Source organism: Podarcis liolepis (assembly GCF_965112155.1).
Source record: "Podarcis liolepis genome assembly, chromosome: Z".
In the NCBI taxonomy this organism is placed as follows: Eukaryota; Metazoa; Chordata; class Lepidosauria; order Squamata; family Lacertidae; genus Podarcis; species Podarcis liolepis.
In genome coordinates, this window is record NC_139570.1 from 19,823,104 (window position 1) to 19,840,786 (window position 17,683).

At 45.1% G+C, this 17,683-nt stretch overlaps 1 protein-coding gene across 1 annotated transcript in view; it reads left to right on the top strand.

Moving 5' to 3' along the window:
• LOC310697897 (uncharacterized protein) overlaps window positions 1–17,315 on the top strand; it is a gene marked incomplete at its 5' end in the record, with an annotated part of 29,169 nt that extends 11,854 nt beyond the window's left edge. The window contains one exon of the mRNA XM_083484499.1: window positions 15,237–17,315. Coding sequence (XP_083340625.1) covers window positions 15,237–15,416 — 180 coding nt within the window. The 3' untranslated portion in view covers window positions 15,417–17,315. The remainder of the gene's footprint in view (window positions 1–15,236) is intronic.
• Between the last annotated feature and the right edge of the window lie 368 nt (window positions 17,316–17,683).

Sequence of the window (17,683 nt, forward strand, 5' to 3'; positions counted from 1 at the left end):
TACCAAAGACTTTTTTTTATTATTTCAGTCAATACCAATAATAAGTAATCTTGTCTGCTTCAGAAACTGGCAAAAAGATATTTCAAAGTTTGTCTGGAACGGGGAAAAGCCTAGAATAAAATATAAAGTACTTATAGATACAAAAGACAGAGGAGGCTTTTCCCGCCCAGACTTTAAACTCTACTATGAAGCAGCATGCATTACGTGGATTAGGGACTGGATTAAATTAAAGAAAGATGAAATACTGGACTTGGAAGGACACGATAATAGACTTGGTTGGCATTCATATTTATGATATGGGAAAGATAAAAAACGCAAAGACTTTCATAACCATATAATAAGAAAAACGCTTATAAGAATCTGGAACAAATATAAATATTTTTTAGAACCCAAAACCCCATGGTGACTTTCACCAGTGGAGGCATTAGTATTAAAACCACTGAACAGGAGAGGCAGCTGGCCGACATATAGAAAATTATTGATGGCGGGGGGAGGGTTGAAACTAAAAGAGTATGAAGAATTGAAAGTCGTTTTGCAAAGTTGGCTACATCATAGACAGTTGAATGAACAGCTCAAAGAGGATAATAAGAAATGTTTTAGTTACATAGTTTCAAATTTTCAAAAAGTAATTATCGAGAGTGATTCAAAATTACTTTAAAAGATGTACAATCTCCTGCTATATGGAGAAATGTTGGATGAGATGGTAACATCAGCACAAATAAAGTGGGCTCAAGATTTAGGTCATAATATACAATTTGAGGATTGGAAAAGCATGTGGAAGGCGCCGCAGGACGCAACCTGAAAGAACGTAACATGAAGCAAATGTAACATGGTATGACTGTCTAAAAAACAAAAAAATGAAGCTATACAAAAAAATAAAGGTATTACAAATCCAAATTTCATCAATACTGAGTCATGAAATAGAAATCAATATGAAATGGATGAAGCAAATACCATTTTAATTTGCAAATAAGCCAGGGAAAATGTTAGCATGGCAACTAAAAAAGAAGCAAAAAGAGAGAATGATTGACAAAATAAATGTAAAAGGGAAGGTGTTAGATAAACCGGAAGAAATAAAGGAAAGCTTTGTTAGACACTTTAAAAGTGTCTACAAGGCTGGTAGTGAAACAGAAGAAGAAATAACAAAATATTTACAACAGAAAGACATACATAAGGTATTAACTGACAATATTGACTATCTAAACTCCCCTGTATCCATAATGGAATTACATCAAGAGATAGCAAAGTCTAAAATAGGAAAGTCCCCAGGAGCAGACAGTCTCACTACAATGCATTATAAAAAAAATAGAGGACTCCCTAGTGCTACCCATGAATCTATTGATAAAATTTTGGAGGAAGGGAAAATACCAAAAGCATGGCAGCAAGCACAGATAGAATTGATACTAAAACAGGGTAGAAATAGAGAACTTATAAACAATTGCAGACCAATCTCCCTACTTAATAATGATTATAAAATATACATGGACATTTTAGCCACAAGATTAAAAAAAGTATTGGGCATAACATGTTTTTGAGAAACCCACACTGCCTCTTAGTAATCGCTGAATCTACGCTCACAGCCCAATTGTTTAATAATCTGTTTAGGACCTTTTCTGGTATCAATGTCAAGCTCACCAGTCAGCAATTACCTGGGTCTTCCTAGCTCCTTTTGAAGATGGGGACAACATTTGCCTACTCTCAGTCTGAAGGGACCTCCCCTGTTCTCCAATAATTCTCAAAATTATTGGCAGAGGCTCTGAGATTACACCCACAAGCTCCTTTAGTACCCTTGGGTGCAGCTTATTAGACTCTGGAGTTTTGAATTCATTTAAAGTAGCTAGGTGTTCCCTTACCACCTCTTTTCCTATCTTGGGCTGCAGCTCCCTCCTTGCATCATTTACCACCAGGTTGGGCACTGCTTTTCTTTAGGGTGAAGATAGTGGCAAAGTAGGTGTTGAGTAGTTCTGTCTTCTTTCTGTCACCCAACAGCATTTCTCCCATCTTCTCCATGCAGAGGACCTACTAGCTTATTCTTCCTCCTGCTTTGAACATAGCCAAACAACCCTTTTTCTTATTTTTAACTTTGCATTCATTCTGAGCTGTAGCCCGCCTGAATCTTTGTGCTCATGTTGGTGAGCTGGGTGGGAGTTGGACCTTCACAATATCTGGAAGGCATCATGCTGTCCACCTACTAGCTGGGAAGGCAGTGGCCAGGTGGTCTGTGTGCCTGCTCAGTCTGCAGTCCAAGTGTCTATTGTGAACAAGCGACATAAAAACCCATCCCCCATTCTTAGGGTTATGTTTCAACTGCACTTGGAGCAGACAGCCCTTCAAATACAGCAATCCTTCAAAGAAAGTATTGTCTTCCAGCTGTCATTTACATGGAGGACTGTCCTCCTAGCACTGCAGTAAGACACATGGCCACTTATTTCCCTTATTTCCAGTTATGGAAAATAGAATGCACCCATCCAAGTGGCAACCCTGGCTTAGCCTATTCCTGCCCACTAGAGGTCCTCCTAAGTCAAAGAATGAGAACAGTTCCAATATTTCCTCCTATTTGCATGGAACTACAGCAAACTGGCAAGTTCTTAAAGAAATGGGAGTGCCTGATTACCTTATCTGTCTCCTGAGAAATCTCTATGTGGGACAAGAAGCTGCAGTTAGAACTGGATATGGAACAACTGATTGATTCAAAATTGGGAAAGGAGTACGGCAAGGCTGTATATTGTCTCCCTGCTTATTTAACTTATATGCAGAATTCATCATGCGAAAGGCTGGACTGGAGGAATCCCAAATCGGAATTAAGATTGCCGGAAGAAATATCAACAACCTCAGATATATAAATGATACAACTTTGATGGCAGAAAGTGAGGAGGAATTAAAGAACCTCTTAATGAGGGTGAAAGAGGAGAGCACAAAATATGGTCTGAAGCTTTTTTTATTTATTTAAAAAATGAAGATCATGGCCACTGGTCCCATCACCTAGAAGGGGAAGAAATGGAGGCAGTGAAAGATTTTACTTTCTTGGGCTCCATGATCACTGCAGATGGTGACAGCAGTCACGAAATTAAAAGACACCTCCTTTTTGGGAGAAAAGCGATGACAAACCTAGACAGCATCTTAAAAAGCAGAGACATCACCTTGCCAACAAAAGTCCATATAGTTCAAGCTACGGTTTTCCCAGTAGTGATGTATGGAAGTGAGAGCTGGACCATATAGAAGGCCGATCGCCGAAGAATTGATGCTTTTGAATTATGGTGCTGGAGGAGACTATTGAGAGTCCCATGGACTGCAAGGAGATCAAACCTCTCCATTCTGAAGGAAATCAGCCCTGAGTGCTCACTGGAAGGACAGATCCTGAAGCTGAGGCTCCAGTACTTTGGCCGCCTCATGAGAAGAGAAGACTCCCTGGGAAAGATATAGCTGTTGGGAAAGATTGAGGGCACAAGGATCTGCGCGGAAGGCACATTCGCAACCCGCAGTGTTCCAACCCGCAGAGCGGCATCTGCACACCCGCAGGTCGCAATTCGGCGCTTCTGCGCATGCACAAAGCATGATTTAGCACTTCTGCGCATGCACAAGTACCAAAACCCGGAAGTAAGCCGTTCTAGTACTTCTGGGTTCGGCACAGTGCGCAACCCAAAAACATGCAACCTGAAGCATCTGTAACCCGAAGTATGACTGTACTTGCTTCTCTCTCTCTCTCTCTCTCTCTCTCTCTCTCTCTCTCTCTCCATAATCCACACACGTTGTAGATCTATTGCATATTTCCCTGCTACTCACAAAAGTTTTCCTTGAAAATGAAAACTCATTGCAGATTGATTCAGTGTTACCCCACAGTGTGTCTATTTGAAAAGAGACCTACATAGTCCCAGCAATGGGGTGTGTGAATGTATTCACACCTGCTTAAGATTGCAATCACCACTTCCTTCTCCGTTCACTTGGGGCATGTGCAGGGAGGAAAAGGCATGGATATCCTAACCAAGGGGTAGGTTTTTCAAATGCGTATCAAGTAACTACACTCACCTTTCTGGGTGGCAAGAACCATGGCCATAGCCAAGATTTTTGTTTGGGGGGGCAGGCCTTTACTTGTGAGGGACAGGCCTTTTGTTCGGGGGCGTGGCGGCAGAACCTCAGTTAGCTGTGTGTTTTTGTTTATTTTTATTGATGGGGAGGCAGCTGCCCCCCCCCCGGACACTCCTATGGCAACAGCCCAAATCAATCTTGATTGAAAGCATCATGACTGGGTCACACATGAATGATACGTGTTCGAGAGAGAAAACAACTACATTTTTAAGGCTACAAATGTGTTAGCATGTATTAGGCCATAGCCAAGCATTAAACAGTGACATTTGAGGCATCGCCTAAATTACAGGGGTTCAGATCATCCTGTTTTGCTGCACCGCCCACAAAGCGGCAGCCACAGTAGCTGTTTCCGGTGAGACCTCGCATGCTCTGTGAGATTACAGCAAGATATCTCTGGGAACCAGCATCACTGCCAGTGCCGTCAGTGCCATCTTTTGCTGGTGACAAGGAGGGTAGGGTACCTGGAGGGGATGCTCCCTCTCAAAATTCTGCCACCTGAGGTGGCTGCTTCACCCCACCTCATGGGCAGCCTGGCCCTGGTTCCATTAGAGCCTTGTTCTCTTAGCTACTGTTTTTAGAAGGCTTCATGAGTGTGGTTAAAATTAGGAAAAATCAGAGGTGGGACACATGGATTTCATCCCTGGCACTGCTTCTCCCACTCTCATAATTTGCACACTGATTTCATGCATGTATAAGTGATTATTCCAGAAAACGGTTCAGTTTGATTCATTTCCAATGCCTGCCTTGGTAGACGGCACCCAACTGTAACATGTGGGGTGAGAGAAAGAGCGATGACTTGCAAACAGCTGTAAAGACCTGGTCAGACATGTTTTTTAATCATTATATATTTGGAGTGTGTTGTTTGGGGCAGAAGGGCTAGAGAAAAGTTCATGGGCTCTCATGCCGAGTGGCTCCCAGAGGAACCAAAACGAGTGAGTCACTCAGTGACTTCAGAACTGAGGCATTTTGGCATCCATGAGAATTTATCTCTGGCCCTTCCTGGGATTCCTGAAGGCCGCTAGCTCTTCTCCGTGGGGGTCACAGAGGAGACCCTTTTCAGCCAATGGCAGATGGCAGCAGTCTTGGCATTGCTGGGAATGACTCCATGCCCCTTGATGTAATCTTTCCTCCCTGGTCTTCACTTTTCTTCAGGGATAATTTGAGAGCAAACCTCCCAGGCATTTCTCTCCCCCTGCCCCCAATTTCCCTTTTAAAGGGGTGGGGGAGGAAAGGAAGCAGGAGGGAAGCCGAAAGGAAGATACAGTGGTACCTCTGGTCACATACGCTTCAGGTTACAGACTCCGCTAACCCAGCGCGGCGGCAACAGGAGGTCCCATTAGCTAAAGTGGTGCTTCAGGTTAAGAACAGTTTCAGGTTAAGAACGGACTTCCAGAACGAATAAAGTACTTAACCCGAGGTACCACTGTATAAAAAAGTCCTCTGTCTGCTAAGGTAGGAGCAAGGAACCTTTTTCATTCAGAGGGCCACATTATCTTGTGACCACCTTCCTGGACAGGAATTGCATACCAATGGTGGGCATGGCAAAATTGGGTGCGGCCAGACACACACTGCTCTTCATCTTCCATCCAGGCAAACCAGAGGCATCACAGTCCTAGAATATTGTTGCATGCCACCCCAATCACCGACTGAGATTCCAGGGGTTCCAGGCGCTTACCCAGGGTTCGTGTTTCCTCTGGAATGAGGCACAACAGAGACTGTGGTGTCTTTAGCATATAGGGTTATTTACAAATATATGCAACCTGAGTCTACGGTGGAGGGGTTCGCAGAATTAGCACCCCAAGAAGGACTTGCTTCTTCCATAGCTGCGGCCTTGGATTCACCCACTACCATTGCAATTTCTGCTATTGCATTTAAGTCAATGTACAATTTAAAAATAAGTCAGGTTGTTTAGGTGGCCTGAGGCAGGAAATCTCACAAGCTCCTCTCCTTGAGAGTAAAAACAAAGTCAGACTAAATTAAATAAGCAACTATTTGCCTGAAACTATATTGTGGACAATCCATAAAAGGGGCAAGGGGAGGGGAAGGGGGGAAGGGGCAAACTCTTACATAGGACTCAGCTACGTTAGTAAAGAAACAGCAATTTGAATGTACTAAAATATGCAACACCAGATGGTGCCAAAGAGCAGGAAATTTTAAAGCGTGATTTTCCACAGAGATTTCTTTCTTTTGTTAAAGCAATATAATTTCTGACTTCTTTATAGCATTCCCCCCCCCCCCGTGTTTAGATGCACCCATAGTATCATAGAAAGCTATCTTATACATATTGCAGTGGGTTTTTTAAATGAAAAAAGTGTTGCAACTGAGGACTCAGCTATACAGTTGCAAATAAAATGTTTTAAATGCAATATACAATGTGACACTAGATGGTGATGGAGAGCCTTTTGGAAAATTCAATGTATTTTTAAAAAAACGCTTTAAAAAAAAATTCCAGGGCTATTTTTATATGTGTGTAGATTCCACCTAGGACTCATTAGTAAACTGGTAGTGTACCTGTTGAAGTAAGTAGCTCCAATTTATTATATTGAGCAGAGAATTAGGTCCAGTTCTACCTCCAAGCAGCAGAATGCAGGGGTAGAGCCTTGATGTGGGGTAGTGGACTGTGCCACTTCAGACTTCACGTTTGGGATGCCATTTTGAATACTCCCCCACATTTTAAGAACAAAACAGTATTTGCAAGCCAAAAACTAGTTCCTGATGGGGAGTGGGTGGGAAATCCCTGTTCTAATATTATTTTTATAGGGATCTTTTATGCCCTCAATACTCTCCCAAGGCAACACCTACTTTCAGGCCACAGCCACTCCCTCCAAGTTCTTGCTCTGTGCTAACTTTGAGTGCTTTTACCTGGCTTGAATGTGCCCCCTTGAACTGTGATAATTCCTCTCACTTGCCTGGATGGAGAAATGTGTGGGTAGAATCTCTCAACATTTGCACGGGTGGAATGTAACCTACTGTACAAAGAGAGCCACCTCTGCTGCTCCAACTACTATTGCCCCTGACCCCACCCGCCACTGTCATGCAGCCCTTGAAAGGTTTTGCACATGACACTGTGGTCCTCAGCCTGGAAAATTTCCCAATCACTGCCTTGCCGCTATGCCATCCCATTCCTACTCTGGCCTCAGCTTGTACCGTAGTCCCTGTGTGATTCAAAAGTCTGCTTATTCTTCCCCCAACCAAAGTTGACCCAACCAACACGGTCATCACCTTGTCAGTTTCCTCATGACAACAGGACTCACATCTTCCTCCCAAAGCCCACAGATTTTCAACTCGATTACCATGGAGACATAATCACTTATTTATTTGTGTTGATTTTTTTGGCATGTAATTAAGGTTCCCCTTAAACTTGCCCCCTCCCCTTTATTCATGGTAAGAAGGAAGCCTTGGCTCAGATGTTTATATTCATTCTGTCCTTGCTGATATTCTCTTGGTCTCACTCCAATGACCGATAAACTAGCCAGGAATGGGTATGATGAGAACAGCAGAGCCTGGGAGAGGTCAGACTTCCATCCCTCCCCCTAGCACTTCATGTCATAGCCATTCTCTGGTCCATTTTAGTCCCGGGATGTTATTTCCCTTCTCTGTTGCAGAGGGACTTTCTTTTCTTTTCTTTTTTCCGGGTGTGGGGGGATCAACAGGCCCTCCTGAGTTAGGGAGTGGGTGGAAACAGCTTTCAGCAAAGGCTGTCCATCTTGCTATGTGGAAATTCCCAGAGGAAAAAAATAACATTGAACCAAAGGCTGGGCAGACCAATCTGTTAGTGGTCTAGCATTCAGAAGTGGGTTTAGAGGGACAAACAGCTGTGCAGGATCTGGAAATGGTGCTTTTGAGTGGGTGCTGGGTTAAATGTCCCCTGCTTGGCCCTCTCCTCTGTCCAAGGGCAGTAGTGTGCTTTTTCTGCTTGGAGGCACAGCCTCAGCATACGGTGGCTGTGTCAGCCCTCAAACCAGAGAACTGTTCCCTGACACACAATACCTGTACAGTCATACCTCAGGTTGCAGACACTTCAGGTTGCGTTTTTTCAGGTTACGGACGCGTCGAAACCTGGAAGTATCGGAACGGGTTACTTCCAGGTTTCAGCAGTTGCGCATGCTCAGAAACACTGATTCACAACCCGCGTGCGCAGACGCGGCGCTGCAGGTTGCAAACACTGTGGGTTGTGAATGTGCCTCCTGCACGGATCACGTTCGCAACCCGAGTGTCCACTGTACATTTGTAAATAAGAAGAGCATTCAGAATACAGCATCAGTTCTCTCTTGCTCAAAGGACAGTAAAGCTGATTCAAAATTCCTGCCTCTTGGGAGAATCTAGAAATGTGCATTTGGCCGAATGAATATGTGGCTGATCGTTTGTGCCATCAACGGCAACATCAAAGAGGCACTGGCTATTAGTAGCTCCAGGAGAAGAAAATCCATTGTGTGTGTGGAGGGGGGTGGGAGTCCTTCTGCAGCTCTCAACTCAAGCAATTAGGTTGTAAACTCTGTGCTTCCTACATGGTATAATATATGTCCGACATGGCCCATAATGGGCAGATATTTATGGAGTATTGAATATATGCCATGCAGGAATGGATAAAGGAGGAACATCATTTGCTCGTGGAATTCGGACCAGTTTGGGATGGGCTTCTCAGTGCCTTTGATGTCTTGACTAAGGCCTAATAGGATCCCACTGGGTTCAGAGGGGAAAGGGTGGGTAGGGTGACAAGCTCTTAATTTGCACAGAACCATTTTGTGCACACCAAACACAGAAACGTAAGCATGCCTCCAGGCTGTCAGCATTTGGTGGGAAGTATGTGGTTTGGAAATTTGCAAATAAATGCACTGAAATTGTGTGGAATGAGTGAATGATTTTTAAACACTCTGAAAGCAAATCAGGATGAATGCTCACCATTGACAAACAATCATGACGACTGCTCAATAAACAGGACATCTGGAGTTGGACCCCTTTAAAAGTATTTCTGAATCATTTTCGTAACATAAGAATCTTATCATATCATAATCCCATTAGTTGGAGTGGAAGGGTATTCAGTGTGGAAAGGTTTTGTTATTATCCTTCATACCTCAGATTGAGAGATGGGGTGGGTTCGGAATCTAGATTATATTCTTAGTTCAGTGGTGCTGATTGTGTGTGGGCTCTTCTTGAGAGAAGGGAGAGGACACATGAAGGAGGAGGCACAGAGTTTCAAGAATGGAAAAACTAGCTGTAGGTTAGAGGTTTCCCTTTCCCCACAGAGTATCCTCTGCTAGACTTTTTCCTGTGTTGGCAGCACCTAGGGTTTAACTGGCAGTGGTGTCAGCAGGTAGATGCCACCTAAATTTCTCACAATGCTCTCAACATAGCATCACTGTGGGGCACTGAGTGAAATTTAAATAGTCACTGCCTAGATCCAAGTGCCTAGTGCTAAGGGAAGCCATGGGGCATCATAAGCAGTGCTTGAAGAAAAAAAACCTATGTGGCTTTAATAAATTAAACAGGGTAAGTATCTTCTAGTATGGAAACACAATTATGGGGAAAGCTTCATCCTGACCCCTGATTTACTTTTGGACCTTATACTTCAGCACACCAGTTTGGAACAATCTGAATGTTGGAAAAAATGGCAGAGGACATTGAACTAAAATGATGAACCAAAAAGTTCATTTGAATGAACTTGATCTGAAATAGTTGAATTGGACCTAGGCTTTGTTTGTTTGTTTGTTTGGACAGAATGAACTAGAAAAAGAAATAGTTCCTTTTAAAAATGAATTTTCCAAGCACTGGGCATCAGCTTTGCCAGGGTGCTAAGTAATTAATAACAGGAGTAGATAGCCCTGAATAAATAATAATCCTATGCTCTTTTAAAAAATAGTTTTGGGGTGGATATTGGGGTTTTTTCTTTTCTTTTGATTATATATTTTGTGGTTTTGTGTTCTAGTTTTGTTCTGTGAGCCACCCTGAGACCTCCAGGTATAGGGTGGTATATAAATTCAATAAAATAAAATTTTAAAAATACAATAAAATAAAAATACAACAAACATGGGTTGTGTGAACAAATAATGAAATGAAAGTGTTAATAATGAAAACCAATGGCATGACACAACAAAATTGGGGAAGGGCCGCAGCTTAGAGGTGAAGCATCCGTTTTGCATGCAAAAGGCCCCAGGTTCATTCCCCAGCAGCTCATTTTCCCAATCTTAAATTCAGTTTTCCACATTTCTACACTAGTTCACACTTTTAAAAAACCCAAAAAACCCACCTGAAACTTCAACATTTTAGTGTGGATTTCTCCAAATATACACATTGCTTCAGACAGTGCATATTAGGTAGAACGAGAAATGCAGAGTGAAACAAATTTCTCTCATTCATGTTTTTCAATGGGATAACATGACAAATTCAGCAAAAGCTCATTACATGTGCACATGAATCACTTGGCTCCTCTGCACGTGATGACTGGTTGCTGAGTGCATTAACTGGCTCTGTTGGTCAAGTTTACAGGCCTTCAGCAAAAGGGGATGGTTGCTGGCGTCATGGAGTGTGGCTTGGTGATGTCACAGCATTGCCAGCTCTGCAAAGTAAAGTCGTCTCTGAGCTCTGGCCCCCTCAAATATTTTTTGTCAGCTAGGGCTTAGAAAACCACTGTGTGTTGTTCCTTCCCTGACCCAGCTGTGCCTGGTTTGCAGCAACAACAGCTCTTTGGAAATCTTGCAGCAGCGCTGCTAAAGCCGTTTGTCCCACACTGGGTCTTTCTTGCCAACACCTTTTCCAACACTGCCCTCTTCCTACCAAGTCCTTCGGATGGAAAGGATATGTTCGCCCTGAAGTCAAATTGCTGCAGATAAATATGGCCACAAGGGGGCAGATGTGCAGTGAAATACAAATCCTCAAGAAATGCTTCCAGCCTGAAGCCATTTTTTTCCACAAGTGACTATTCATTATTCATTATTACTATTATTACTATCATCAACTTGCCATTTCTCCCATCAGAACTGGAAATATGGTTAGGAAACATACGCACTATTTTTCTTTGGCTTTCTATTCTGGATCACAGTTATGCACGACTCGGCAACTCCCAGATTTGAGTACTGCAATATGCTCTACATGGGGCTGTCTTTGAAGACTGTTTGGAAGCTACACTTAGTTCAAAATCTAGTTGCTATGGGGCTAATTGGGACTAGTTGATAAGAACACATCTCAACAATGCCTAAGCAACAGGTTCCTGGGCAATTTTCTGAGCACAATTTATGTGCTTTAAAACCTCAGGTGGCTTGGCAACTGCGTGCCTGAAAAAAATGCCTAATCTTATATCTACCTGCTTATGCACAAATATAAATCCACAAGAGCCTGCCTCTAGATTCGTTCTCAATTCAAACTGGGGATAAGGCTTTCTCATCTAAAGCATTCTGCTCTTAGGGCAGGGTTGTGGTCAGCAGACTGAGGTGAGCCAGAAACAAGAAGATAGTAGTTTGGAACTGAGGACAGAGGAGTTAGGTGGTGGAGTTGAGGGACTTGCCAGAAATCAGGACTGAAGAACCACCAATGATTCAGGAATACACCACAGTCCAGGAAAACTTTGTTGCTTAAGCAACGCTCAAGCGGAACAGGAGACCTTCTTTCGTTCTATGCAGTCCTGTAGCACCTAGTGGCCAACCTGAGCAGGTAGGCTCAGTCCAAGGCCAGAAGGTACTTCAATGAGAACGTACCACCCAGTGGCGTAGCGCGGGGGGTGCAGGGGGGCCAGCCGCACCGGGCGCAACATCTGGGGGTTAGGGTTAGGGGGTGCAAATCCACGGGTTAGGGGGCGCAAATCCATGGGTTAGGGGGCGCAAATTACTTGCCTTGCCCCGGGTGCTGACAACCCACGCTATGCCACTGGTACCACCTGTCTCTGAAATGTTCTCTCAGTACCTATCCTTAGATCTTATTTGCAGGCCTAATTTCCTCGTCCTTATCAACTTCTTTCTCTATTTTGTCCCTAGTTTTACCTTTATTAGGGATGACTTGTTACAATGTTATTAGTGTGAGTTACTAGATTTCCCACGCTTCAGGATCCAGCTCCCTTTCTAGCCACTAAGTCTTGTGCCTAGTGCCCAAGCTGGTAAATGTATGCACATGAGTATTAAGGTTCCATGACATTCAGTTTGCATGCTGATGGAGCTGATTTTGAACTGTTGAAAACAGAAGGGCTCTTTCCGTTAAGTTCCTTGCACATGTGGATAGTAGGCAGTGATAGCTTTCAGTGTCAGCTGTTCATGCTGCCATGTGTCCTGTATATATGTCCCAATGCCACCCCGAGAAGGACTCAGATGAATCACAGATAACCTCACTTGGGGTGAACCCTCAGCACTCTGTCAACACCCTCCCAGCCTGAGGAAACAACTCTTTCACCATCCTCATACTCTGGGAACAACCCCACTGTCATTTTCTCTATTACACAGCCATGAAGGAGCATGCAACTGCAGAATCAATGGCAGGTCCTCACAGCTATCCTGGGCATGGGCAAAGATTTCAGATGAATCTGGTTCTTTGCTGAGACAACATTATTCTACTCAGCTAACAGAGCAGACTTAGTTCTATCCATGGTTCTGATTCCTGCTCACCCGAACCTGCTGTGCAAACCCAGCAATGAACTGACATGCCTTGACCTGACTCGTGCCTAAATTCACCCCAAACAGAATGACTTTGACCTGATTTACCACCACCTGACTCAGCCTTGCCATACCCTAATAGCAGCTCTACTTGAGTGCACCTGACTTACTTCCACCTTAATCTGCACAACTCAGCTTGCTTCTTCCCTAGCAGGCCCCAACCCTCAACAAAACTGGATGCAGGCACAGAAAAAGATGTCTGCGATCCGCCTGTGCGCATATAAGTGTATGCAAGGTGGCAGAGCACCTTGCAATTGGACCCCTTCTTATGTATAGATGCTGAGATGTACAGATGTCCTTTTCAATATACAGTCTGCATTAGGCTGGGAACTTTTTACAAACTAAGGGCTGCATCCTTCTGCAGTAGTTTCTGCACACATTTACACACCACTCTCTGTTCTCCATCAAGGCAAGCAAGTGGGTTTACTGAAGTTCAAGGACACATTCCTCCAAGCAAAAGCACTCAAGGAGGGTATGAAGAAAGGCTGGTGAGGGGTGTGGCCTGGGGAGAGTTCACCCCACAGTAAATGCATGGAAAAAAGCCCAACAGGAAGAGGGCTGGAGCTGTACAGTTGTCCCCTCCTAGTGCACAAGGTTGGTAAAGACTGTCCTAGTGCATCCTTACACAAAAGAACAAACACTTAATTGGTTTTGAAAGCATAGGAAACAGCCTTATACTAAGTATCTCTTTGGCTCAATATTGTCTAGCAATTCTCCTGGAGTTGCCAGGGGTTGAAACTAGGACCATCAGCATGCAAAACAGATGCGCTAACACCGAGCCACAGCCCTTTCCCGAGGGCCTTGCCAACTCTTGATAGTATCCTTAACAGTGAAGGCTGAGCCATCATGCACTCTGCAGATGATTTTAGGCCCTTTCCTGCATGCACACACAAACACACCTGGATTTACACAGAACACATAACAGCAGGAAACATTAGAGGGCCTCACAATGAGGGAGATCACAGAGAACATGCAGCTGGGAAGATGCTGGCTTCAGATAACAAGCCTCAGCCTTTAATTCCTGTGGGCTCCGCCTTGCAACCATCTGTTTGCCTGCTGTAACTCTAGCCTCAAGTCTCCTTCTGCTTCCCAACCCCTCGAGCTTGCTGACTCAGGTGCTGCTAATTGAAATGGTAGAGCAGAGAGATTGGCAGGCCAACGGAAACTGGTCTGATGGGAACTAAATGTGCTGTTAAAACCCAATTAAATTAAGACATTTCCTCTGTCTAGCTCTCTTTCTCTCGACTTGGGTCCATGTGCCTCTTAATGCTTGGAGCACTCAGCTTTTTTTCTTCTTCTAAAGGGCCCCTATTGAGGCTGCACTGCCGACTGCTCCTGCCCCCGCTTAGAAGATGCCGGATTTACAATGGTGGTGACTCAGGGATGCTAGACACTCTGTGCAGCAGTTGCGTTTGCGTTGGCCACACAAGGATTTCCTGCAGTGCACAAATAAATTATATGCGTCCTTCAAGCATTCTGTTGACATGACTCAGGGAACAGAGGGAATGGTTTAAATGATTGCCCCCCCCCTTTTGCACTACTGCAGATGTTGGGGTGTCCCCAAATCAGCTAAAGCCTCCCCTGAGTGCAGAGATGGTGCCATTTTGTCTGCAAATGTACTGGCACTCAGCCCTGAATTTCACAAATAGAGGAAACTCTTAAAATTGTTACACAATTGCTCTATATGCTTTGGACCTGAGACTCAGGTTTGAGGCATCCATTTTTAAGAGCAGCAAGTTTTAATCTCAGGAACATCAGCCAGTCTAAGGCTATTACCTTTGAATCTTGGGCCTAGGGTAGGGGTGGGGAACTTTAGCCCCAAGCCCCAAATGTGGACCTTGAGGCCTCTATTTCTGCCCCTCAGAACTCTTCCCATGCAACACCCCCTATGCCAAGACCATGATGCTCACTGGGCCTGCTTTACACCTTGAGAGCTTTTGCCCAGCTGAGATGTCATTGAACTGTGATAATGCCTCATGCTTGGCAGGATGGAGGTGTGTGTGTGTGTGTGTAGAAACTAGCCTGCTGTACAAGGATACAAGTTGCATTTGTTGCTCTGCCTATTTCTGCCTCAGGTCCCACCCACTACTGGCAATGGAACAGATGGTCTCAGACGTTGCTGGTCTCTCCTTCACTAGAAGTTTTGAAGCAGAGGTTGAATAGTCACCTATCAGGAATGGGTTCCCCAAATTTGCAGAACGATAGATGACGCTTGTGGTCCATTCTAACTCAATAACTTCTATAGCAGGAGACAGCAACATAAGCCTCAGTAAGTATGACTGTCATAGGAACATTGGAAGCTGCTTTATCCTGGGCCAAACCATTGGTCCATCATTGTCCACACTGGTTGGCAGCAGCTCTCCAAGGTTTCAGGCAGGGGATCTCGACCAGCCCTATCTGCCATCAGGGAGTGAACCTGGGACCTTCTGCAGGCAAAAGCAGGTACAGAGCTTTACCCTAAATAGATAGGCCAATGGTCTGGCGGTTCTAGCTTGTTCTTTACTCTCAACACAGTCTGACAACAGCTTTCTGGGGGCTCAGGCCGGAAGGAGTTTTTATCAGAAATTCCGGGGTTTAGTCCTGGGATGTTCCGTATGCAAAGTGGGTGCTGTTCCACTGAGATATGGCCCTTTTTGCCCTGAAGTGACTGAGCCTGGATACAAATCAAGTGCTGACGAGATGAGAGGAAAGTGAGAAGAGGTGGGAGGAGGAGGAGTTGACCAGCCTAGGTTTGCACTGTCCTAGAGTCTGCTTCCATCACCACAGCACAGCTGTATGGGGGGGGGGACACACACATACAATGACCTCTTGTGGGATGTATTATAAATATTTGATAGGCCTAATGTAATCATATACAATCAATAAGGGCAGGAATATATCCCCCCCCCCAGTCTCCCTCCTACTCGCCCCCGCCTTCTCTGGCCTTCTCTCTCCTGCTCTGCCTCATCCTTCCTTTCCTCTCCTCCCTTTTGTTCTGCCTTTCATTAATGCATTCTCCAGTTTACATTATTTATCAACTTCCTCCCCCGCCTTTTTTTTCCCTTTTGAAAAAATAAATTAAATAACATTGGTTATCTGTCGTCTCGGACACTCAGGCTAAGCAGTTTGGGGGTGTGGTGGGGAGGGCTTTGCTACTCTTCTCTTTGGCTTTCATGATTCAGATAGCTTAGGTGGGGGGGGGGGAGCCCATTGTCCAACTCACATCCCTACAGGCTTGTTCGCACGTCACTCTGAGCACAGGTACAAACTGTATCTGCACATGCGCAAGTGTTTGGGTAGAAAAGCACACACTTGTTGATTACTACAACTTCAGCGCCTGTGCTTACAGATAGTATGCACTCATTGAAGGTCGCACGTGAACAACTGTACATTGCGGCGCCAAATTGGGTGCCCATGGCACACGTGACGTGACACAATGTTATGATGGTGCAGTGTGACATGACATCATGGTGTGACGTCACAGCATCATGACAGCATGGCAGGTGGGTGTGTGCGTGCTCTAGCACTATGGTGGTGACTGGGCTGGGGCCTGCACCTCTGCTGCAGGGCCTCTGTTGGGGCCCACTGTGGCTAAAGATATGACTGTGGCCGCAGTGGGGCGCAATAGAGGAGCCAAGGCAGGGGCACAGGCCCTGGCCCAGTCACCGCTATGGCGCCAGAGCACCAGATGTAAGGGAACGGACGGTGGCAGCAGTGGGGGGCGGAGGATGGGCACCCACAGCAAAATGTTTGTGGGTGCCCGGGCCCCCAGGAGCTCCTGGAGTTGGTACCTCTGACTGTACAAGTGTACAGGTCAGTTGTTTGTGTGCATATAGTTACACAGGCTGTGCACTTCTTTAATGAGGGATGTGAACACCCCTCCACTAAGCCCATAATGTTCTCAGGTTCCTTCTGCTGATTTGCAGGGACAGAGGAAGCTGTTTTACATGGGCTGCAAGCAGCTCTCCAGGATTTCAGGCAGGGGAATATCCCAGGCCCAGCTAAAAATACTGGGAGCTGAACCTATCACCATTTGCATGCAAACCACATGCCCTACCACTGAGTCATGGCTCTTCCCTTGGTGGTGGCAGCGGCAGCAAATTGGCAAAAAGAGCTGGCATGATGGTGTAGTTAGCCTGCTGGGCTTGGACTGGAGAGGCCCAGTTTCGATTCCTCGCTGAGTCATAAAGCTCACTGGATGTCCTAGGGCAGGTGGAAGCTCGGGTTCAGGGGCTGAATGTGCCTCCCCCAGACCTCTCTAGCTTACCCTCAAGACAGCTCCCAGGTCACACCCCTTACTGATCCAACCTCTCTATCCCCACCACCCTGCTTCAGTCATACTCTCCCCAAACTTTTTGGCTGACTGGAATGAATCCTTGAACTCTATTAGTGCTGCTTGATTGCCTGGATGGAGGATAGATAGGGAGGTGTGAACATGTGCAGAAATGCAGACACAGGTCCTGCTGTCCAAATGTTCATTATATGTGCATTCATTTATCCAAACCCAAGGAATTAGTACCTAAAACCTCACTATATACACTGCAGTTTCAGATATCCAAACAGCCGGACCTGCATGTGGTACTCCAAACAAATAAACTATAATAATAAGCCTTACTTTTTGTGTTTTGTTAGTCTGTGACAGCTGTTTCACCAGAAACCTGGGTGGGGGAGAGAGAGATCGGACAAATAAGAAAGGATTTCCCCCTCTCTTGTTTGCCTTTTGCAAGGTTTCAGGGGGCTTTCCTGGATTTTCTCATCGCTTTGGAGTCAAGATTCTGTGGCCAGGAACACATTAGAAATTTTCCCACAGGAGTCGATGGAACTTGTTGAGTCATTATGCGAAAGCTCACCTAACAAATGACTTCCTGAGGATGTGTTGTGTTTGGGTAGCAAGACCAATGTTTGTGTGTACGGCTGCATCCACATTTGCACTTGGCCCTGCCCACCATGCGCCCCCCAAGAAGTTGCTCAGAAATGAATGC